Source organism: Natrix helvetica, assembly GCF_964273705.1.
Source record: "Natrix helvetica genome assembly, chromosome: 1".
NCBI classification, from domain to species: Eukaryota; Metazoa; Chordata; class Lepidosauria; order Squamata; family Natricidae; genus Natrix; species Natrix helvetica.
This window is the reverse complement of record NC_138548.1, coordinates 122,362,745-122,386,686: the sequence shown is the minus strand read 5'-3', so window position 1 is coordinate 122,386,686 and position 23,942 is coordinate 122,362,745. Positions and strand designations below refer to the sequence as shown.

The window sequence follows — 23,942 nt, the reverse complement described above, 5'->3', positions numbered from 1 at the left end:
ATCTGCAAAGGAAGCAGGATGACAGAAGCTATTGATAGTATGGATTGCTTGTTTTAAAATATAAAACAATTTTATTATACAAAAAAATTCCTGCGCTGGTGACAGTGCTAAAGTGTTGTTCCCCCCCCCCTCTTCCCACTGCCCACCCTTTTTGTATGGTAAGGGAGTTGAGGAAGGGAGGGGGGCGTAGTGCTCAGGGATTACAAGCACACGGTGGTTCACACCTAAATTAATGGACTCCATAGAATAAACCTAAGGAAAATACCATTGCAGAGTCTGGGAAAGGGACCGGCAATTTGGAGAGACTGTTCCTCTGTCCCCTACTTCAGGATATCTTTTATCTCCCCATGTGATCTACGTCATCAACCTTCAGTGCCCAATATCAGCAGGCTGAGGTACAACTCTTAATTTCTTCTCAGAAAGGAGAAGAACAGGAAGGTGCCTTATAATGCACAGAATCACTGCCCTATCCAGCTCAATGCTGTCAACATTATCTGTCCACAGTTATCTAGGGCCATGCCAGTAGTAGAAGTTCTGTCACAGCCCTTCTTTATTTAAGCTAGAGATACTGCAGATGATCTCTTTGGCTTTTATGCATCAAACTGATCTGTTGACCCGCCTCCAAAGCATATTTTATGTCACGTTGCATTAAGTATTTTGTTTTTTCTTACACAATTGAAAATTCACGCCTGATTCCAGGTTCTCAGTTCTGGATGCCACAGTATTATGCCGACAAGTGCTAACGGGATGTAACATAACCTATACAGGCAAAGGGGAAACCAATCCGAAACCTCCCACATTAGTCTCCCACTCTACCACTTGCATGTTTCCTCTTCTGGTCTAGGGGACAGGTAGAGTCCTCCAAACAGTGAGTCCAGCATTTCAGAAAGAGGCTTTGGGAGAAAGATCCTGGAAGCTCCATTCCCCTGGATGATGCTGTGCAGGAGATTGATGGAAGGGTAGCTGGGTTGGTTGTGCTGGGGTGCCACTTGTGGCAATGGGGTTACGAAAGGGCACGGCATGCTATGCAGGAGGGTATGAACCCAGACTTCTTTCTCAGTCCCAGCCATTGTCCTTCACCATATGTGACATCTCAATGATGTACTTCCCTTCTTTGTACTTCTGGCTGGTCTCGAAGGCTTGTTCCTGGCAAAGAAGGAAATAGGAGATACAAACGCAGCACTAAAAACTGATGTTACCTAGTTGGGTAATGAAAGGTCTGCAAATAAACACCAAGCTCAACATCAGGGATTCCACAGCTCAGCCCCACCTACAAATATTCTCTCCTATTAGACATGAGCCTACCTACTTTAGAGAATGCCTCTCCCTCTCTAAAACTATAGCAAAAATAGGACTTTGCTATCTATATGCGAATAAATAATAGGAGAAATATAGCAAAGCTCGAAGAATCATACTTCCATTGGGACGGTGTGACAAGCAACTACTGGCATTCATAAATTCAAAGCACCATGGTTTTGAGAGTAGTCATACAAACGCTAGTATATTTGCACTAGTCTTCCCAATTGGATAGGATCACAAGGATTGCTTTGACAGTGCTGATTATGTTACCTAGTTTGGGTAATGAAACATCTGCAAGAAAATAACCAAGTTCCGAGTGCACCAAGGACCCCTCATTTCAATTGCAAGCTACAAAATATTTTCCTTTAAAGATTGCTTTCCTGAATCTCCCTTGGGTGCTTTCCAAAAATTTGATTGCTAGAATTACATTTCTGAAGGGAATTTACTCACATATTTCCATCCCAGTGTAGTCTTGCAGCTTTCACAAAATATATCAGCAACTGAATGGAGACCAGTGAGCAGAAGACGTTGCTCTGCTGGACCACAGCCCACATTAACCCTGTAATCAAATCAAAAGTCAACATCTCATTTTGTTTTTACCATGAAGATGGCCCCAATTCTGTCCTGACAACAGCTTGCAAAAAAAAAAACTAGAATAAGAAATATCCCTGTCCTATGATACCGGAAGTGATCATATAGGGGAATTTTTTAAAAAACACAAGAGTACTTTTTTCAAGTAACTCTTATGAACATATATTAGTTGGACTATGATTTACTTTCTTGGCTATAATAGTTTAGTAGTTTCAGATGACAATGCAATGAATAGATTTTTACAGTGTGGGCATTTTACAATAATGATGTATTTACACCGTATAAAGAAAAAATAAACATTTTGCCAGGAAATCTGAAAACCCAACACAAGAAATAGAAAATGGATTCTAAATTTAATCTCAGAGCAGCCTCCAGTGGCAAAAAGAAGGATCTACAGGCAGTATGCTGTGCTCAGAATATTAACAATTGGGCCACATCAATGGTACTCTTGATTACAAGTGTCTAGGCAGAGACAACTTGGATAATTCTATTTAATCTACTGAAACAAGGGAATTACTAACTTTGTGGATTTCCATTTCTCGTTTTCCTGACTGTTTTGTGAATTTGGCTAAAAACAAAAAGCTCTACATGAAAATGTCCACATTTTCATGCATGCCTATTTAAACATTTAAAACTAATGGTTTGGTTGGTTTAAATTAATACATATCAAGAAGGTAGTTAAATTATCCTGTAAAATGGAGTCAGGACATTCTGGTAAAAAGGAAAAAAAAGTTAGATATTGTTTAACTTGACCTTACAATTATTTGGGTTCTATTACATTACCAATCTCCGCTTCCTGAGGTGAAAGGTACCATAATTTTATTTCTAACTACTGTTATGCAGAGCTATGTAATAAGGATGGAGGTTTTGCAGTGCAACTATTTGAAAATCAACCAGGAAAAAATAGTACTCTATTTTGATTTATTTCACACTATCACATTTGAAGGTAAACGCAGATAAGGATTATCACAGGAGCAATGTAACCATCACTTACTTACTAGTCAGCTCTTGAATAACTAATCGAGAAAACTCATCGGGACTGCCAAATAAGAATATATAGGTAGTTCGTAATTTCCAACAGAGGTGGTCAAACAGATCTTTTGCTATAGTCAATATAGTCAACCTCTATATTCCTTTCACTTCAAGAAGAGTGGTTATTTCTGGAGCCAAAGGAATCTGCTCCAGAACAATTTGCTTGGCTGGGATCACTATCCATGTCAGAGGTATGTTGCATCTCTGACTCAGTCTCACTGAGTGGTACTTGTACTTTCTTCTGCTGAAGGCCAATTAGAAATAAAGAGAATGAAAATGATACATTTGTCAAAACCACCTGCACTGTAAGCTCTATTTGTAAACATCAAGGTCTCCAAATTTGGTAACTCTTAAGATTTGTGGATTTCAATAATCATAATTCCTCAACCAGCTGTGCTGGTAAGGAATTCTGGGAATTAGAAGTCCACAATTCTTAAAAGCTGCCAGGTTTCAAGACCCCTGGTATACATTACAAACATTTGTATTGCCGTATAAATCAGGAGGCTAATCAGCAATTTTCAAATCTCTGTATAATGGAACTTCAGTAATCATTGTATCAAACTTTGTACGTATATGAATTTGGAATTAATTTGATTCTTTTAAAGAATAGAGGAATGGGAGTTATACTTGAGGAAAAAGACATTGTTAAGAAAGATACCACTTTCTAGGAACTGATTAATGCATAGATCAGAGGGAAAGGGGAGATGTTATCTCCAATAATTGGAATCAGGAGTAGACCATCCTTTAAAACCAAGAATGTATCTTCCTCTGGGTGGTGGAGCTGAGAGAAAATTTCAATGATACAGTGCAATAGGTTGGATTCCATTTATAAAGTTTAATAAATGCTATGATATTGGAAGTCCATTGCCAAGTTAAAGAATGGCAACGGTAACATATCAAAAGCAAAAATAAGACAGAAATGCCCCAATGTATTGCTGGAAAGCCTATTTATTGTGTGTTTTATTCTCTATTTCTATTTCACAATTCGGTCAAATTAACCTTGGAGGCAGATGAGGGGCAACTATAAGACTGTTGTGATACACAGGATACTGAGTGAGATATGACAGATATATGTCATATGCAGGTTATTTGGAGGAATACTGAATTACACATCTCACTCCAATAGCTTTACTTATATAATTTATATAGATCCCCCAATACTTAAAATTCTCCTCTTTTGCAAGAAAGCTATTTTCTTCCATTGCAAGGCAAAAAACCGTATGTTTGCCTGTTTCCACTTTGCATGCTCCTCACCTGTATCCCATTCCCACCAAATAAAACCAATTGCAGGAGGACACTCACACAGAATTGAAAAGATAGGCGCGACCATGACTTCCCTGGAAGGACTGTGGAAATAAAGTATAAAAGTTATGTCCTCTTCCTTATAAGATGATTGAATCCCCTTCCCAAACCCAACCGCTCAGTAGGGATCCCAGGATGTAAGAAAGATCAAGCTGTTCCTAGACAGACTGATACTGCTGGGGGATCCCAGGAGCTGCAGTTAGGTATCCCAGAATAGGCAATGCTGTGAGGAAGCATAATGCCAGAGTCTGGTTGGGCCATAGGTAAATGATAGGTATAACTAAGCTGCTCATTTTGATTCTGAGAGTACACGTACCTTGGAGATGAGCTCATCATGTTTGGCCAAGTGTGCCCTGCAGTGGACACAGCTGTAAGTCCGGTGGCACCGGGGCAGGTAACTGCGGAAAGTTTTGGTAGGGAGACAGGCAGCTGGTGGCACTGGCTCACAGCTGGGCATGACAGGCTGGAGAGCGATGCCTTGTCGAGGTGGGGGAGCTGGCGCTGTGCAGCCCCCACATAAGCGATCACAAGTGAAGCAGCGAAGCAGGTTGGCTAGAGCCGTTTTTCAAAAAAGTGAAGTTTGGGGGGGCTGCACTGCCAGGGCCCCCCCAGATGAGAACCAGACCGAAAGGGGAGACACCTAGTGAAAGAAAAGGGAAAGGAATAAGCAAAGGAGCAATGCAAACCTTTGACCATTGGAGGCTGGGAAATGAAAGGAAGGAATGGACCTTGTCATGCATGTTCAAAACAAGCAAAGTTGACGGTGCACCAAACAAAACTCTTTCCAGTGATTTCAGCTGGTTGAATGGAGATCCTCAAGTCACATTATTGTTCTACAAACCAGTTTCATGAATTCTTTCAAGATGAAGAAAACTACAGAAGTTTAGATTTCATTTTTCCCTGGCCCAAGCACCTTCTAATAGATGCTCAACTGCTGTAATAATGATGAATTATTTCCCTGTCAATGAGTGTAAAAACAATACAGTATGCTTTTAAAAAATATTTTCCAAACTTCTACAACTACGTTTTTCTTAGTAAGTGCTTAATACTGAAAATTTGGGCTGAACCAGATCTCTTACCTGAAATAAAAGCATTACTCTTTTCATCTTAATCGCCCAGCTGATTTAGAAGCAGTTTTTGTTTGTTTTGTCCTTTAACACAGTAACACTCATATACTGTCAGACATTATGTCAGTAACCCAGTATCATCAATATCATCAGTCGTGTTGAGACAGCCATATAATTTGAAGACGTTCTTGTCGTACATAAAAATGCCACCTGCCAAAAGCTATCGTTGAGTAATATTTCATTATATTATTTCTAGTACTACAAGCCAGCATTCAGTTTAATTACTGTAATGCACAGACCTCTTTCTTAAAGGTCTCCTGAGTAGCTCCTAGCAATAGCTACCGATAATGTATCTTTCACCAACGCGTTCCTACTTATTAAATGCCGTCGTCCCCCCCCATCCGTACTTTAGAAAGTCCTCTTCCAGGGACTCAATGATACGGTTCACCGTGCACATTCATTCAAAGTCGCCTACTCCCCAGTTCTGACAGCTTCCACCCCCTCGAGCTCGCTCCCTGCCGGTAAGAAACAGGCATTACACCTCAGTAAGCTGACTTTTCGGAAGGTCCCCTCCCCCTGTCTGCGCGTCGGAACCCTCGTTCCGTCCGCAACGAATCACACGTAGGAAGGGGGTCGAGTCTGTCAGCGACTCCAGGTTCCTAACCGCTCGGCTTTCGATTAATGCAGTAAAAAAAAAAAAAGGAATAGTCTCGCTATGCCTGGTCGCTTGTCATTCTCTCCCCCCCCCCATTCTTCCTCTCTTAGAAGCAACAAACGGAGCGGGGGGGGGAGGAAGGAGGAGGGGGTGAGAAAATAAGTGAAAGTGGGAGGAGCCCGAAGACCGACCGCGTTAATCACCGCAGAGTCTGACTCACGTGGCTGCCTGCGCGGAAAGAAAATAAAGGCGGCGTGGGGAAGTTCCCCGCAGGACTCGCTCCTGGCGGGGATATGGGTGAGAGGATGGAAGGGCGGACCGGGTGGCGGCTTTTCTCTCTCCCCCCCCCTCCGCTGCCTAGTGAAAGATGGCTCTTAGGCCAGGCTAAGGGACGGCCAGGCGCCGCGGGAGGGGAGGGAAAGTTTCGGCGGCAGCGCCGCCTGCTCTGCCCTCTCCCCTGCTCACCTTGAAACCTGCTTCCCGGGGGATTCTTCTCCGCCGCTGCTTACTCCGGCTGGGGCTCCGCGCGGGATCGTAGCGAGGGGAACAGCAGCAGCAGCTTCAGAGCAGCCCGAGGGCTGTTTTTGTGCACCGTCTGTAGCCGAATGTGGCGGTGTGTTGTGGAACCGCATCATAACATTGTGAGTCATCCATCCCTCCTCCTCTTCCTCCTCCTCTCTACCCCCCCTTCGGTCTCTCGCTACGTCAGAGCGGGGTCGGAGACACGGATCAAGGAAGAAGGGGACGAGCTGGAGTCACCTCGACAGGGAGGCTGTGGGGAGCGAGGGCGCCCAGGCAGGGCATGCGGCACTCTGGGGCAGAAAGACGGCATGGGGCGCCGGGGCGGGGAGGAGAAGAGGCAGCTGAGAGAAGACGGGCGGACCGGAGCCCTGACTGGGAGAAAGGCGCGCAGGGATCGCTCTCCCCTCAGTGGCTGCCTGGGGCAAACTCTGACGCAGGGGGAGAGACGCAGCGTAAGGGTCACCGCCGGCTGGAAAGCTGCAATCTCGCTTTTCGAGGCGCTCCCTCCAGACCAGCCCCAGACCCCAACATATCCACTCCTTCGGCAAATGCTCCCGGGACCCTCGCTGCCTCCTTCTCCGGGCTCCCGCATGTGAAAGCCCGAAGCCCCAGAATTTGGTCCTCCTCGCATTCCGATTCCTGCTAGCCTCGCCATTGCTCAACCCTCCCCTCCCGTCCTCCAAACCGACATCCCCTCATGGCTAGCTCCGCGGGTTTATGATATCCCAAAGGAGAACATATTTCCAGATGTGGGAGTTGGAAAGTAAATAATGGCTTGGTATATGGTTTTGGCCCCATAAAATCGCGCAGGAGTTCAGGTGTTGACATCGGTAGGCACTGACTGAATTGCAATCGTTTAGTTTCTAAACGGCAGAAGGAAAAACTCGATCCATTACAAAGATGAATAAACCTTCAGTTATCAATAAATGTATATCAAAAAATCCCTAATCCAAACCTGCCTCCCTGCAAGCATGGACTTACTGTCCTGAGCCACAAAATACTAAATAGCTTTTCCCTAGGGAATGCTATAACTGAGCAGCTCATGTTGGCTTAAATATATGCAGGTTCTACCTACAATAGTACAAAATTCATCATATTTGTCTTCAAGATAGGTTTGATTGTTTTAAAGGCTTCTACAATCTGCAAATCTATTTGTCATATGCAATTCGTGCATTGTCTTGAGAGGCTATCATTATGTCTAGCACTGAAAACCATGTCAGCACATCTTGGAACCAATAACAATTTATTAGAAACCTTGATGGCCACAGGCTGAAACTCATGTAAATCAGCCTAGTCCTAAATTGCTACGTTAGATAATATTCTAGGATTACCCAATAATTCACTAAATTGCAGACAGCTCAGTCTGTCCTAATTCTAAGATTGGAAGGAAATGTGCCTTTGAAACCTTTGTGGTACTTCTATTGGACTGTTATTGCATTTAGAATTTGACTAGTCTGCATCATGCTACTTTCACCAGTACTAGCTTCTAATAAGTAATTCACATTTAGAAAACAATGGAAAGTGGAAATTATTATTTTGGGAATAGATTGTTATTACAATCACTAGTCCAATATTTGGACTGCCATTCCAAATTGGTTAAATTTTCTTCAGGGCCTTCATCAGTTATGCTGGACATAAAAACATTTGGAAGCTGTTCAACTTTCCATCCTCCCTTAATGACCACAGGAACAATTATCTCTGACACTGGCAAGTGTATCAAAGATGACTTCATTTTTGCTGGATACAACAAGGCTATGACAAAGGAGTGAGTGAGATGGCAGTATCTAAACTTGATGAATTTAAATAAATCTCTTGTGTTATCTTTGTTTTTTTGCTCCCAAACATTTTTTAACTCTACAACCTCTTTGGTGTATTTCAACTTCACTTACAGTGAAAGCACTCTTTCCCCTACTTGTCACAAAGGCTGCCTACCCTATTGTCAGAGATCATTAACAAAAAAACTAAAATGAAAATAGAAATATCTTTATACATATGAGTGACTGCAACCATTCACTGACTATAGTTTACAGTTCTGTTTATCACATTTAAAAACTAATGCAGAATTGGGAAAGGTGCAGAATAAGACAAGTACAGTTATCTAGGAACAGTTTTCCTGAGAAGAGAAATTATATTTGGGGCTTTTCAATCTAAAATGAGGATAAGTAATATATATATATATAAGACGTTATAATATAGGCTATTATTTTATATATGGTAGAGAGAAAGACAGGCAAGCAGGAAATACATGAAAAACCAAAAATCAGAAGGAATCTGATAGATTAATAGTTTTTAAAAGGGATAAATTTTGTGAGTTGCAACCTTATCAAAATGAGTACATGGAATAAAGAAGATACTGTAAATGAGAACTAAAATTGGTGACAATGAATGATGAAGGATAGGGATTAGTTAAAGAAAAGGTTTTGAACATATACAGTAGATAAGATGAAAATTGCAACTTTGAAGTAATGATGCGTAATTTGATGGCATTAAAATGAAACTAGACAAATTCATGAGGGATAAGATTATTAGTGGCTACCATAGGAATACTAATGACTAGCTAGCATGGCACTAACACATTTCCCAGAAACATTTGGATGGCTAGTGGAAGGATAGAACAAACAGAATGGTGAGGTATTTGCTGTAATCCAACAGGGAAGTTGTAGCTAAAACTGGAAATGAATAGAATATAGAAATATTCTATTCTATTCTATAATCCATATTCCCAGTCCTAGACTAGTAGTTTTTCCTTCCTTTACATTCACTCAATAGGAAGTTTGCTGCCCCTATTGTCAATTTCCTTTATACAGTAGCTCTATTACAGACAGTCCTCATTTAGTGATTTCTTCATACAGCAACCGTTTGCTCTTATGACTGATGAAAAAGTATCTTTGTGACCAGTCCTCAAATTTATCTGGAAAGCAAAGGAAAACAGAAATAAGATCATAAACACAGCTATGGTTTCATTTAGTGATTGCTTTGGTTAACAACAAGTTGCTGATCCAAATTGTCACTAAATAAGGGTCATTTGTATAGCAATACAGTAATGGACAACTTAAATTTATCTAATTCACATTAGGCCAAAATGAAAGTAACAGTCAAGCTTGGTGCCATGATTATATGAAAAAGAGAATATGACATAAAACTGCAATCTTGTTCTCACTGATTTGCAATCCCTATTACACTCAATCTACTTACTTTTGAGTGAAATGCGGGAATGTTTTTGTACAAGTCAAAAGGATTCAAATACCATTTACTGCTCATAAAAGCATCATCGCAATAAAGGGAAAGAATTGCCTGACCAACAAAGTATCAAAAACAGATGACAAGAATATACATAAGGACTGCCTGCCAACAACAGAGGCCCACTTCCTCAGGATCATGAGGAAAGGGAAACATAAATAGAGTCAGTCATCCTTCAGGAATAAGTCATCTTTGTTAGATCCTAGGAGTTACCATTCATGCAGAATATTTGAACCCTGTACTACTCACAACCATCGCAGACTTTGTGCCAAAAAAATTGGGAAATAGAATAGAATAGAATAGAATTCTTTACTGGCCAAGTGTTATTGGACACACAAGGAATTTGTCTTTGGTGCATATGCTCTCAGTATACATAAAAAGACAATATACATTCGTCAAGAATCATAATATACAACACTTAATGAGAGAATCATAGGGTACAAATAAGCAATTGTCTTGGTGTGCAGTGCTCTATTGCGTGGTTTTGAGGGTAGAAGTTGAAATAATTTATGTCCAGGATGTGAGGGGTCTGTAAATATTTTCATAGCACTCTTTTTGACTCATGCAGTGTACAGGGCCTTAATGGAAGCGAGGTTGGCAGTAATTGGTTTTTTTTTTGCAGTTCTAACACATGGCAAAAGATTGGGGGGAAATCAATGTTTATTCCACTGCCAAAAATGCACAATTGTCCTCATCGTTTATATTAGCAATCTTCTCAAGAACATCTAAATAATATCTACATCCATTTTATTGACTACAAGAAGGACTTTGATTGTGCCGATCAGAACATGCTATGAAGAACCTAGAAGATCTAGGGGCACCAACACATTTGATTAATTGGTGCAGTCATTAGATCTGGAAGCCTCTGCAAACATTGATTCAATATAGAAAAAAAGTGTGAAAAGATTACATACTTTCATCTTTCCTATTCAACTTGTATGCTGAAGTAATCATAGAAAGCTAGAACTTAAAGAATCAAATTCGGAGTTAAGATTGAAGGAAGGGACATCAACAATCTTTGATATGCTCATGACACAAGTCTTCTCACAGAAACCAAAGAAGGCCAGAATCATCTGATTAAAGATGGAAATGAGAAATCTGGCCTCTTCCTGAACATCAAAAACACCAATCTCATGATCACTGTAGGGAATAGATATGTCAAAAATAACAGTTGAGAGTGAAGAGATCAGATGCATGCAAGAATTCACTTTCTTAGGATTGCAGATTGATCAAAGCAATGCATGCATTGGACCATATAAAACCAGTCATATCGCTGGAAGGAAAAAAATCATAAAATTCTGGCTTACTTATTTCCGTCATGTCATGCAATCAAACTCACTGGAAAAGGCAGTTAGGCTCGTAATGGTCAGCGGTAATGAAATGAGGTCATCAAAAAACAGTGGCTAGACACCATCAAATCTCACAGCCAGAGCACAAAAATATTGAAAAAAAGCTATGCAAAATCAAAACAGCTGGTCCCTAGAATCAATGAGAATAAGACATGACTGAATAGATAGCATCATCATGATGAGTGATCATCAGATTTTACTGTAAGTAGTACCTTTGTGGCATCTTATGTCTTCTGTGCTGCTGTTGAAGTTAAGCATAACTCTAAAAGCTTATGCTATCGAGTAGAACTGCAGCAGAATGAAAACTGGAAACTCCTTGCTGGACAATTACTTCACTTTTGCATATTTTTTCTACTGCTTCTCCCTAGAAGAGAAAGCAGCAGGTAGAGTCACTTTTAGTTCTGAGAACATGAAAGTTTAGAAGCTCCTCCCTTCAAAAATACACAGAAAAAAGTATGCCTTTTGCAAGGATCAAATGACCAAATTGTATTAAGCTGAAGAAACTATTGTATGTAGAAGTGTGGAGTTAAAAACATTCTCCCTTTCCTGGAAATACCCCAATTTGACTCCAGTGACAATCCACCTACCATTGCACAACTCACATGGCAAGAAAAGGATTTTCTTACTTCATTGTTATATTAAAATATCTAAGAAAAAAAGATATATGAAGCCCTTTTCAAAAAGGCTTGACAGTTGTCCTAATCGTTTGTCATAAAACTATGTTTCTCAGAAGCAGGAAAATAGGATTTCCTCACTTGCCTTTTGATTTGTATGCCAAACTACATTTCCCTTCTGCCACTGGGCAAGGAGGCTGCCTTGAAACAAGTGACTATCAAGTGGCTGTCTAATTGTCATGCCTACCTCACTTCCGGAGTAACTGGCACTTCTGTTGTCAAGTCAATTCGAGACTAGAGTGGTTGGATCCCTGTGGATGTAATCATTGGGTGGATTTCTGCTGCTTTCTTCACCGTCCCAACTCTGTTACTATAGGGATGGCTCAACTTTTAAGCTGTTCCGTCCACCAGGTGGCTCTTCTCTTTCTTTCTTGGGAACATGTCATCCTTGGTCCTGCCTTAGTCTTGCTGTTTTCCATGTGTTGTTTTGGTTGTTGATGAAACGATGGGATTGAAATCTCTTTGGGAGAAGCGTCTCTTTCCTTTAATCAGATCACACTATAAATCCTTAACATTTTTCAGTGATTTTCATGATTGATTGATTACACTGCCATCAAGTCGTGATCAGCTCCTAGCGAGTACATAGATAAGATTTCATAGATGAGTTTTTATGACGCTGAAGCAATAAAAATGGGACTAATTAGAACTAACATACAGTGCAGTTTTCATCTGACTGTTAGTTGTGTGGCAAACCCCAGCTAGTTTTGAAAAGCCGAGCATGATTGTTCTTGATGACAACTTGAATGAAGAACCAAAACAAATCCTTAGTGTTGTCAAAGAGGCTGTAAATCTGGAAAACCTCTATTAGGAAACTATTTCTGCATTTTTGTCAAATCATCAAAAAGAACTTTAACTGGAACCTCAGAAACTAGAGCTGTACATTGAAAAGAGCAGCTATCTAATAAGATCACAATGTCTCTGGAGTTTATCTTTTAATAATAATATTAATAACAGATATGAACATACACTTTCAGTATGCAGTCTCCATTTTACTATGTGCTACAAAAAGAATGACTTTTTGTTCATATGGTCATTACACTCGAAGGAGTTAGCATTATGAAGCAATCAAAGTTTTAGGCCCACATCATGGCTACAAAAAATGATTGGTCTCTCTGGGAAAGTGACTTATGGCCGTTTTTCACACAACCATTGCAGCATCTCCATGATCATGTGATCAAAATTCAGACGCTTGCCAACTTGTTCACTATCCCAAGGTCATGTGATCACCTTTTGCAACCTTGTGAAATGCAAAGTAAATGGGGAAGTCAAATTCACTTAACAATCATGTTACTAACTGAACTGCAGTGATTCATTTATCAACTGTGGCAAGAAAGAGCATAAACTTGGGCAAAAATCACTTACAAATGTTTCACTTAGCAACAAAAATTTTCGGCTACATGTATTTGCAGAATCACATTAATAACAGTTCTATAGGTAGCCTCAAAGGAGAATAATTTTACAGTAGTTTTAGAGAGAACCAAGCAATCATTCCACATATTCCCTTTCTTAGCTTTCTGTGAGTTTTTCTAATGCAGAGAAGCAGAATGCAAATATTTGAATGTTCATAGTCGATTACAAAAAACTTGCCAAAAGTGTAAGTGGAATAATCATGTTTTTTAGGCATATTAGACCAATACTAACTGGAGTACAAGTTTTCAAAAATTATACAGAATTAAAAACTCTGAAATTACAACATGAGACTACCAGACGCCACGGATATTTCTTTTCATTCATATCAGTAGCAGAACTATACAAAAGTACGTTGGACCTTATAGAAGCTAGAAATATGATTTCTATAAATATGATATTCTCTATCAGAAATAAAACCGAAGATTCTACTCAAGACATTCTAAACAGTTTAATCTGCGAGGGAATCTCTTTTTGCAAATTCTTCAAAAGAGGCGACTGGATTTTCTTGTTTTTTCTTTGAAGCTGCTTCTGCTCCAAATGCTTCCAGACGCCAAACGTCACTCACACGCATGCGAATAACTGCTTCGAGGGCGAAGGTTCCTTCTCCGAATTTGTTCGTTGGTTTCCGAACGTTTCGTTACCAAGCTAGCGAACATCTTCAGCAAGCCTCGTAACGAAACCGGTATTTCAATCATTCCTTTTAAAAGCTCCAGCTTTGGAGCTCCTCGTTCCCCGAGTCGTGATTTATTAGCGGCGCAGTTCCGCCCCTTTACCCGATCGAATCCATTCCCGTTTTTTGCCAAACCTAGCTTACTGCGCATGCCCGCAGGAGCGCTCGAAGGAAAGGAAGGAGGAGGGTGCGGAGGAAAGGGAACTGCGCGCGCGCCTATGGGCAGCAGGCTAGCCAACCGGCGAGGCCGAGCGGGTTTGAGAACGCGCATGCGCGCCCTACTTCCCGTGCTGGTGTTTCTTGTGACTGCTTGGGCCGAGCGAGGGACCGACCGAGCGAGTACTTGGTTTCCCGGAGGGGCGGCTAAGGCGCGGCTACGGCAGGGACGGCGCTGGCGGGTAGGTGCTAAAGGTCGGAGGCGGCGAAGGAAGAGCTCCGTCTCCTCCCTAGGGAGCGGCGGACGTGGAGCGGGGTCCTTCCTCGCCCGTGGGGCCAGGGCTCCGTGGGCCTAACGGCTCTCGGGCTCTTCCTCGGGATCCAAAGGCGCGAGAGGCGAGGGAGGTTCTCGCCCCCTTTCGCCCATACTCCCCCCCTCTTCCTTCCGCGAGTGTAACTTCTGCCTCGGCTAAGCAGCCACGAATAAGACCCCGCCTCGTACCTCTTTCCTCGCTGCTTTCGCCGCTCTTTGTCACACCCCGAATGGGCTCCGACACCTCCTGCTGCGGTGCCGCTGAGTTAGGAAGGCTCCCCAGTTCCCCGCCCCGAGTTTCACGGCTCCTCGTAGCCTTGTCCCACCGATGGACCCGGTGGTGAGTGGACAGGATACTCCTCCAAACTCCGTGCCGATCTCCCTTTCCTCCTTTCGAGTTCTGCTTCAGAAACCTTGATCTTTACCCAGTGATCTCTTTCAAGGCTGCACCTCCTCCAGGATCAAGTATGGGGACTATTAAAGCGTGGAGGTCATAGTTGTAGGCTGTGCAGGTATCGCGTAGACAGGTAGGGAATCGGGTTCCTCCTTCAAGCTCTTTTGCGTTTTGCATTGGGAGTGTGTGATCACTCTTTATAAGAAAGAGATCTTGCAATAACTTTGTTTCCTAAGCAGCTTAATGTAGAAGAAAAGACGTTGGGTACTGTTTGTCGGAGAATTTATTGTCATTGCTGCTACTTTTGCTCACAGTCTTCCATATTGGAACTCAGTTTCAGTTTCTTCTCAAATAAAAATGAACAGTGTTTATTACTTCTCTAGAGTTGTTTGGGAGAAGCTTGATTTTGTTTTCCTTAACTAAATAGTGTACATCTCATGTTTTCATACAGGAAGTCTGCATTCAGGGAAATTGGTAATTGATATTGGTAATTGGCTGGCACTACTTCCTACAATATCTTGAATCTCCAGATACATATGCAAGGGTCCTTTTTGTAGACTTCAGCTGGGCATTCCATTTAATCATTCCAGATATTCTAAATAAACTAAATCAGCTATCTGTGCCTGATCACACTTGTAAATGGATCATAAGCTTTTTAACAGACAGGAAGCAGCAGGTGAATTTAGGCAGAAACACATCAGACACCTGTACAATTAGCAAAGGGCCCCTAGGAATATGTGCTCTCTCCACTTCTCTATACTAAGCCTGTCAAACTTGGGGGCCCTGGGCCGGATGCAGCCCATGCAGACTACGCCCACCCCGGCTCCACAAAGGCGAAAACATCACAATACATCACGATTCGGCCCGTGACGCAATCAAGTTTGACATCTTGCTCTATACCAATGACTGCATCTCAAAGGATCCCTCTATTAAAAGTACAGAAGTTTGCAGATGATACAACAGTGATTGGTCTCAATCAAGACAACGACGAATCTGCATACAGACTGGAGGTTGAACAAGTAGCCTTGTGATGTGGCCAGAACATTCTTGAACTAAACACACTTAAAGCTGTAGAAATGATAGTAGGTTTTAGAAGAAGCCCTCCTACACTACCACCACTCACAATACTAGATAACACAGTAGCAACAGTAGAGACAGTCAACTTCTAGGTTCTATAATATCTCAAGACTTAAAATGTACACCTAATATCAAATACATCATTAAAAAAGCACAACAAAGAATGTTATTCCTTTGCCAACTCAGAAAGCTCAGGCTGCCCAAGGAGCTGCTGATACAGTTCTAAGTGGAATTATTGAGTCTGTCATCTGCACCTCCAACTATCTGGTTTGGCACTGCAACCAATCAAGATAAGCGCAGACTTCAACTGATAATTACAACTGCAGAAAAAACAATAGCTACCAACCTGCATTCCATTGAGGACCAATATTCTGCACTAGCCAGAAAGAGGGCTATGAAAATATCTACAGACCTCTCACACCCTGGACATAAACTGTTTCAACTTCTACCCTCAAAACGATGCTCTAGGGCACTGCATGTCAGAACAACTAGATAGAAGGACAGTTTTTCTACCCATGCCAGCACTGCTAAACAACTAATTCCCACAACACTGTCAAACTATCTAGAAAGGCAGTATTACTATCGTTATTCTCAACTTCCCTATTGCCTATCTCTTTATCTTCTTACGACTATAACTTTGTAGCTTGTATCTTATGGTTTATATTGTTTCCTTAGTATCCTAGTATGATTTATGTTGATTGCTTATTTAGAGAGATGATATTCAGCAGGTTCTGACTGAACCGGGACTGGAAATTTTGAGTAGTTTGGAGAACAAGTAAAATACCACCTCTGACTGGCTCCGCCTCCCATCTATTCTCTGCCTCCTGAGTCCCAGCTGATTGGGAGGAAATAGGGATTTTGCAGTAACATTCCCCTGGAGTGGGGTGGAAATGGAGATTTTACAGTATGCTTCCCCAGCCATGCCCACCAAGCCATGCCATGCCCACAGAACTGGTAGTAAAAAAAATTAAATCCCATCACTGCTTATTTAGTATCCTTGACTATCACTAAGTGTTATATCTAATGTTTAATGATGAATGTATTTTTATAATGATTTTGATAATGATCTATCACTATTGTATATACACTGAGAGCTTATGCACCGGGGACAAATTCTTGGTGTGCATAATCATAGTTGGCCAATAAAGAATTCTAATTCTAATAGAAAAAACTTTCCTGTAGACCTTTTGCTTAAAAAAGCAGCTCAGTCTGTAGTTGAAATTAGAACAGAGTAGATATGCAAAAAATATTTTAGTTAAATTTTGATGTTGAAAACGGAAATCTCTTAGTCTACTTTTAGTTCATATTCTATTAATTACATTTTCCTGTTCCCAAGTTACATACATATTCTTGTGCACTATGTGACTGGTTAGTCTGTTAATTTTCACTCTTTATATTTCATTGTTTTTCATGCTTTTTGCTTTAATCCTATATCAATTACCCCTTTTCTGGGCACAAATAATGATATTACTCAGTGAGAATTCTGATTCCAAATTGATATTTTTCTGCAGTTTTTCAGTATAGAAAAAAGTGTGGCAAGACTGCATGCTTTCACTTTTATTCAATTTCTGTGGTGAAGTAATCATAGAAAGCTAGAACTTGAAGGCTCAAAACTTGAAGTTAAAATTGGAGGAAGGAAGATCAACAATCTTTGATAAGCTGATGATACAACTCTCAGAAATATCTGATAAAAAAAGGATTAAAGATGCAAACAAGAATGCTGGCCTCTTCTTGAACATCAAAAAGACCAGGTTCATGATCACTGTGAGTAATGAAAATGTCTAACAGTTGAGAGTGAAGAGATCAGATGCATACAAGAATTCACTTTCTTAGGATTGCAGATTGATCAAAGCAATGCATGCATTGGACCATATAAAACCGGTCATATTGCTGGAAGGCAAAGATCACAAAAGTCTGGCTTACTTATTTCAGTCATGTCATGCAATCAAACACACTGGAAAAGGCAGTTAGGCTCGTAATGGTCAGCGGTAATGAAAAGAGGTCATCAAAAAACAGTGGCTAGACACCATCAAATCTCACATTAGTCAGAGCACAAAAATATTGGGAAAAAAACTATGCAGAATCGAAAATTCTGGAAACAACTGAACAGATAACATCGTCATCATGAATGAACATCAGATTTTGCTTTAAGTAGTATCCTTGTGGCATCTTACGTCCTGCCGTTGGTACTAAGCAAAACTCTAAAAGTTTATGCTGTGGAATAGAACTGCAGCAAAATAAAAACTGGAAACTCCTTGCTGGACAATTACTTCACTTTTGCATATTTTTTCTACTGCTTCTCCCTAGAACAGAAAGCAGCAGGTAGAGTCACTTTTAGTTCTGAGAACATGAAAGTTTAGAAGCTCCTCCCTTCAAAAATACACAGAAAAGTATGCCTTTTGCAAGGATCAAATGACCAAATTGTATTAAGCTGAAGAAACTATTGTATGTAGAAGTGTGGAGTTAGAAACATTCTCCCTTTCCTGGAAATATCACAATTTGACTCCAGTGACAATCCAACAACCACCGCACTTCTCACATGGTGAGAAAAGGATTTTCTTAGTTCATTGTTATATTAAAATATCTAAGGAACAGAAATCTGAAGTGCTCTTTGTGGCATTGACATAAAACTATGTTTCCCAGAAGCAGGTAAACAGGATTTCCTCACTTGCCTTTTGATTTGTACTCACCTGTTTCTATAGGGATGGCTCAACTTTTAAGTTGTTCTGTCCACCAGGTGGCTCTTCTCTTTCTTTCTTGGGAACATGTCATTCTTGGTCCTGCCTTAGTCTTGCTGTTTTCCATGTGTTGTTTTGGCAGTTGATGAAACAATGGAATTGAAATCCCTTTGGGATGATGGAATTGAAATCTCTTTGGGAGAAGCGTCTCTTTCCTTTAATCAGCTCATACTATAAATCCTTAACATTTTTCAGTGATTTTCATGATTGATTGATTGATAACACTGCCATCAAGTTGTGGTTTGCTCCTAGCGAGCACATAGGTAAGATTTCATAGATGTTTTTATGACGCTGAAGCAATAAAAATGTGACTAACTAGAACTAACATACAGTGCAATTTTCATCTGACTGTTAGTTGTGTGGCAAACCCCAACTAGTTTTGAAAAGCCGAGCACGATCATTCCTGATGCCGACTTTGATGGGGAATCATAACAAAATCCTAGTGTTGTCAAAGAGACTGTATTTCTGCATTTTTGTCAAGTCATCAGCAAGAATTTTAACTGGAACCTCAGAAACTAGAGCTGTACATTTAAAGGGGCAGCTATCCAATTGTAATTTAAGACTACAGTGTCTCTGAAGAGTATCTTATAATAATAATATTAGTAATAACAGATATGTAGTCACACTTTCAGTGTGCAGTCTCCATTTTGCTACGTGCTACAAAAAGAAAGAGGAATGACTTTTTGTTCATATGGTCATTACATTAGAAGGAATTAGCATTATGAAGCAATCAAAGTGGTTTATGCCAACATTATGGCTACCAAAAAATGGTTGGTCTCTCTGGGAAAGTATTGTGTATTTCCAACTATACTCAATTATCCTAAATCTTGGAAATTGGGTTCTCTTAGATATTGAGACTAAAGTTCCATGAGTTTCAACCAGCAACAGTAGCATCTGTTACTAAAGAGAGTTGTAATCCAATATACAAAGGGAGATCCAACTTAGGAACAGTTAGTTAGACCATAAATATGAAATCAAAATGAGTTCATCTTTTTGGAAAACATATATAAGGGAGGAACTCTCACTGTTTCATATAAAAAGAGAAATTGAATTTTTTTCCGTAAGTCTGGCATCCAACAACAAACTTTTAAAAATGATTTTGTTAAATTATGCTTTGTCCTCATAGAATTTGTGAATAAAACAAGATGACAGAGGAGACTGGAGATGAAAAGAAACTGGTTGCCAAGTTTGAGCTGGAGAGAGAGACTGAACTCCGCTTTGAAGTTGAGGCTTCACAAACTGTCCAGCTGGAACTTATGACAGGCATGGCTGAAATCTTTGGAACTGAGCTGACCCGAAACAAGAAATTTACCTTTGATGCTGGTGCTAAAGTTGCTGTATTTACTTGGCATGGTTGTTCTGTGCAACTAACTGGTCGGACTGAAGTAGCCTATGTCTCCAAAGATACGCCCATGCTTCTCTATCTCAACACACACACAGCTCTGGAGCAGATGCGGTGGCAGGCTGAGCGTGAAGATGAGCGGGGACCTCGGGTGATGGTGGTGGGCCCCACAGATGTAGGCAAGTCTACAGTCTGCCGCCTGCTATTAAATTATGCTGTGCGTCTTGGACGCCGACCCACATTTGTGGAACTGGATGTAGGCCAGGGCTCAATTTCAATCCCAGGCACTATGGGAGCACTCTATATTGAGCGGCCTGCAGATGTTGAAGAAGGATTCTCTGTTCAAGCCCCCCTAGTTTATCATTTTGGGTCCACCACACCAGGCACAAACATCAAACTCTATAACAAAGTAAGTATTGTGTGATGAAATGAGCAATGAGAAGGTGGACCGCTGCATAAAGTTTGGCTCCATAAATGATCTCAGAATAGAACTTTGAGATGGAAATTTGAGGGAGGCACCATTTTTAACTACACCATTTCTGGTTTCTTTGGACCTTTGTGGAATAGCTTTTCCTGTTTTCTTTACATGGAGAAAAGATATAATTATAAATAAAATCTCTTCATTCCCTTGATTACTAAATGGTATGTATAAACAGAAGATGACTATAGTCATTTTGCTCCAATTATGAATTCCATTTGATGTGATTGGCCATTATCAGATAAATAGTCTGTGCTAACATAATAGGTAATGAGAGAGAAATTAGCATGATGATTTGTTTACTATATAAAACTCACTCATAGAGGAAGAAAGAGTAGAATTTCTCTTTCTTGAAGTTTGAAGCTGATGAGTATAAGCTATTTAGATAACTGTTAAGATTTTGTAAAGGTATGAGAACTCACTCCACTACCTTTGACACTTTGACAACTGTGTTTTGTCAAGTGTAATTAAAATACCTCAGAAACTATTGTTTAGGCCTGCTATAGGAAACATAGCTGTTGTGGTTTGTTAGCTATGATTTATGCTATAATGTATTGTATAAACAAAGCTGCTATCAAGAATGCAGCCAGGTAAAAGCAGTCTTCTTAATCTATAATCAACGTTTATTTACTTTTATGTTAATCTGGTTTATTTAACTTATTAACTGGAAGTCTGATTCAAACATAGGTCAGTGATGGCTAACTTTTTTTGGCTCGTGTGCTAAAAGCGGGGGGAGCACGGGGGGGTCATGCATGGGGTGCCACTCCCATAATGCTTTGTGCATGACCTCTGTGTGCATGCACGCACGACCAGCACTCCCCCCCATTTTTGGCTTTGCTCTCCCCAGGCTCCAGGGGCTTTATAGGAGCCTCAGGAGCACGAAAAACTGGCCCTACGGGCAAACCAGAAGTTCGGGAACGGACTTCCGATTTGCTTGTAGGACCGTTTTTCGTCCTCCGGAGCCTTCAGGGGCTTTCAGGGAAGCCTCCGGAGGGCTAAAACCAGCCCTATGAGCAACACAGAAGTGACTTCCGGTTTGCTCGTAGGATCGTTTTTTGCCCTCCTGAGCCTTTAGGGAAGCCGCCGGAAGGCTTTGGAGGGCTAAAACTGACTCTACGAGCAAACTGGAAGTCTGTTCCTGAAGTTCCGGTTTGCCTGTAGGGCTGGTTTTTCGTGCTCCAGAGACTTCAAGGAAGCCTCCGGAGGGCGAAAAATGGCTTCAAAAGGCCAAAATCGTGCCCTGACAGATGGTTCCATGTGCCAGCTGTGGCACATGTGCCATAGATTCACCATCACGGCTGTAGGTTAAGTCTTGCAATTCTCATGATAAAGATTAGGAATGCAGACTTGGTGACCCTGAATCAGGATGCAGAATAGTGATTTATCCAAGATTTATTAGGATATATTCAAGATTTATCAGAGTGAGGAATAGGTTACATAATGAGTAAAGATTTGAAATATGGTGTTTTAAGGGTCTTTGTGGTAGCAGCTATTTAAAACTGTTAAGAACAGGGAAAGGATTATAACTTAATGGGAAGGTATTTTAGCTCATGAGTTTTAGTAGTTGGCTAAAATATTGTGGATAACATGAAGGCTGAAGAAACCAAACTAGGCCCTGATGGGCTATGATGACAAATTAATGGTCTTTGTCTAAGGGCAGTTTCATAACTTTTAAAAAACCCTCTCTTACAAGTATGAACTTTGAAGGGCTGAGCCTTCCAAAAAGGATCAGCTTCGCTTCATGTCCTAGGCGTTTTATCCCATTTATCCCATTCGCTCTCACAGGGAGGGCCTTCTCCTGGTGCCGTCCACGAGGCAATGCCAACGGGCGACACCGAGGAGTAGGGCCTTCTCTGTGATGGGCCCAACCCTCTGGAATGACCTCCCCCCCCCCGACATTAGAACCACTACTGACCTCCGCTCCTTCCGACAGAAATTGAAGACACACCTGTTCCGACTGGCTGGTCTGGCATAATTTATAACGTTTACCTCCTGGCATACACATTTTTACTGGTTTTTAGAGGGATTGTCTCTTTTAAATTTAATCTTATATGATATTGGGATTTTAAATTTTGTATATTCTGATTTATTTACTTAGCTGTACAGTTTGGCATATTTTTATCCTCCTCTCATATACGTATTTATGTATCTATTTATTATGTTTTAATTTGTTGTATTTTGATACGGACTGTACACCGCCCCGAGTCCCTTTCGGGAGAGGGGGCGGTCTATAAGCGCTAATAAATAATAAATAATAATAATAATGAGTTTTGTAGTTTCCTGTTAATGATATGCTTCTATTATTTATTTTTCTGTAGATCACATCTCGTTTGGCTGATGTGTTTAATCAACGCTGTGAAGTGAACCGCAGAGCTTCAATCAGTGGCTGTATCATCAATACTTGTGGCTGGGTGAAGGGATCTGGATATCAGGCACTTGTACATGCTGCTTCTGCTTTTGAAGTTGATGTTGTTGTAGTGTTGGATCAAGAACGTCTCTACAATGAACTGAAACGAGACCTGCCTCATTTTGTTCGAACTGTGCTACTTCCCAAATCAGGTGGAGTGGTAGAGCGCTCTAAAGATTTCCGTCGGGAGTTTCGTGATGACCGCATACGTGAATACTTCTATGGCTTCCGAGGATGTTTCTATCCACATGCTTTTGATGTCAAGTTCTCTGATGTTAAGATATATAAAGTGGGAGCTCCCACTATCCCTGACTCATGTCTGCCTCTGGGCATGTCACAGGAAGACAATCAACTCAAGCTAGTCCCAGTTACACCCGGCCGTGACATGGTTCATCATCTATTAAGTGTTAGCACTGCTGATGGCACTGATGAGAACATCTCTGAGACCAGTGTGGCTGGTTTCATTGTGGTAACTGGAGTAGACCTGGAACGCCAAGTGTTCACAGTGCTTTCACCAGCACCACGCCCATTGCCAAAGAATTTCCTGCTCATCATGGACATTCGTTTCATGGATCTCAAGTAGTGTCCAGACTGGAAAAGCTCCACCAAGTTCCCATGAGCTCTTTTACAAATAAAAGTACATTTTTAAATGGAATAATTACCATACAGAATGGAGATGACAAAAAAAAGGCATAAGAATTGAGTAGAGTAGCAGTTGAAGTCATTTGAAAGGGAAAAAGTCAGTTCTAATTTTGTATCCGTCATTAGATAGAATTCTCAAACATGAATCTGAGAAGATTCATAGATTTTGGCTCATGAAGAACTATAATAGATAAAAGAGTTGCGGACTAGCAAATTATTTGGTTTGCATTTTTCCTTGAGTCTTTTCCTGAAACTGAGCTTCTGCCTAATATGTTCATCATTAGGCATCCATCATAAATGTGTAAGCATGGAAGTAGGTAGTGATGTACATTTTGAATGAGCCCTCTATCAATGACCTCCCCATATTGATGGAGAATATTTTAAGAATAGATATATTTGCATTCTGTTATTCCCCATCACTTTGAGGAAACTGGAGCAGTTTGTGATTCCAGTTCTCTTAATATTACAGATCATTTTAAAATCAATCTTTCAATAAATCACAAAAATATTAGCATATTTGTGGCCCTGTGTATGCAACATTATAATGTCTAGGTCCTGCAAGAACTAAATTTACAAAAAAAGAT

General features: G+C 40.8%; 3 protein-coding genes across 12 annotated transcripts in view; 2 read left to right on the top strand and 1 right to left on the bottom strand.

The window, feature by feature from the left end:
* Positions 1-44: 44 nt before the first annotated feature.
* YPEL4 (yippee like 4) lies at positions 45-14,689 on the bottom strand. Of its 9 annotated transcripts, none has more exons than XM_081935569.1 (5): positions 14,470-14,689; positions 4,541-4,864; positions 4,225-4,268; positions 1,750-1,858; positions 45-1,182 (listed from the first exon to the last, which is right to left on the bottom strand). In XM_081935569.1, the coding sequence occupies exons 2-5, from the start codon at positions 4,679-4,681 to the stop codon at positions 1,057-1,059; spliced, it is 420 nt and encodes a 139-aa protein (XP_081791695.1). In that variant the 5' UTR covers positions 4,682-4,864; positions 14,470-14,689; the 3' UTR covers positions 45-1,056. The 9 variants fall into 9 exon arrangements, with proteins under 9 accessions (XP_081791695.1, XP_081791691.1, XP_081791699.1 ...); XM_081935565.1 differs by lacking the exon at positions 14,470-14,689 and adding an exon at positions 6,412-6,791; XM_081935573.1 differs by lacking the exon at positions 14,470-14,689 and adding an exon at positions 6,412-6,773 and having other exon boundaries at positions 45-1,146.
* Positions 14,070-23,870, top strand: CLP1 (cleavage factor polyribonucleotide kinase subunit 1). Of its 2 annotated transcripts, none has more exons than XM_081935563.1 (3): positions 14,070-14,209; positions 19,616-20,240; positions 22,628-23,870. In XM_081935563.1, the coding sequence occupies exons 2-3, from the start codon at positions 19,635-19,637 to the stop codon at positions 23,297-23,299; spliced, it is 1,278 nt and encodes a 425-aa protein (XP_081791689.1). In that variant the 5' UTR covers positions 14,070-14,209; positions 19,616-19,634; the 3' UTR covers positions 23,300-23,870. The 2 variants fall into 2 exon arrangements, with proteins under 2 accessions (XP_081791689.1, XP_081791690.1); XM_081935564.1 differs by lacking the exon at positions 14,070-14,209 and adding an exon at positions 17,265-17,515.
* Positions 14,113-23,942, top strand: part of ZDHHC5 (zDHHC palmitoyltransferase 5) — a 79,972-nt gene continuing 70,142 nt past the window's right edge. Inside the window, exon 1 of the mRNA XM_081935560.1 lies at positions 14,113-14,209. The gene's annotated coding sequence lies outside the window, so the exon portion shown is untranslated. The remainder of the gene's footprint in view (positions 14,210-23,942) is intronic.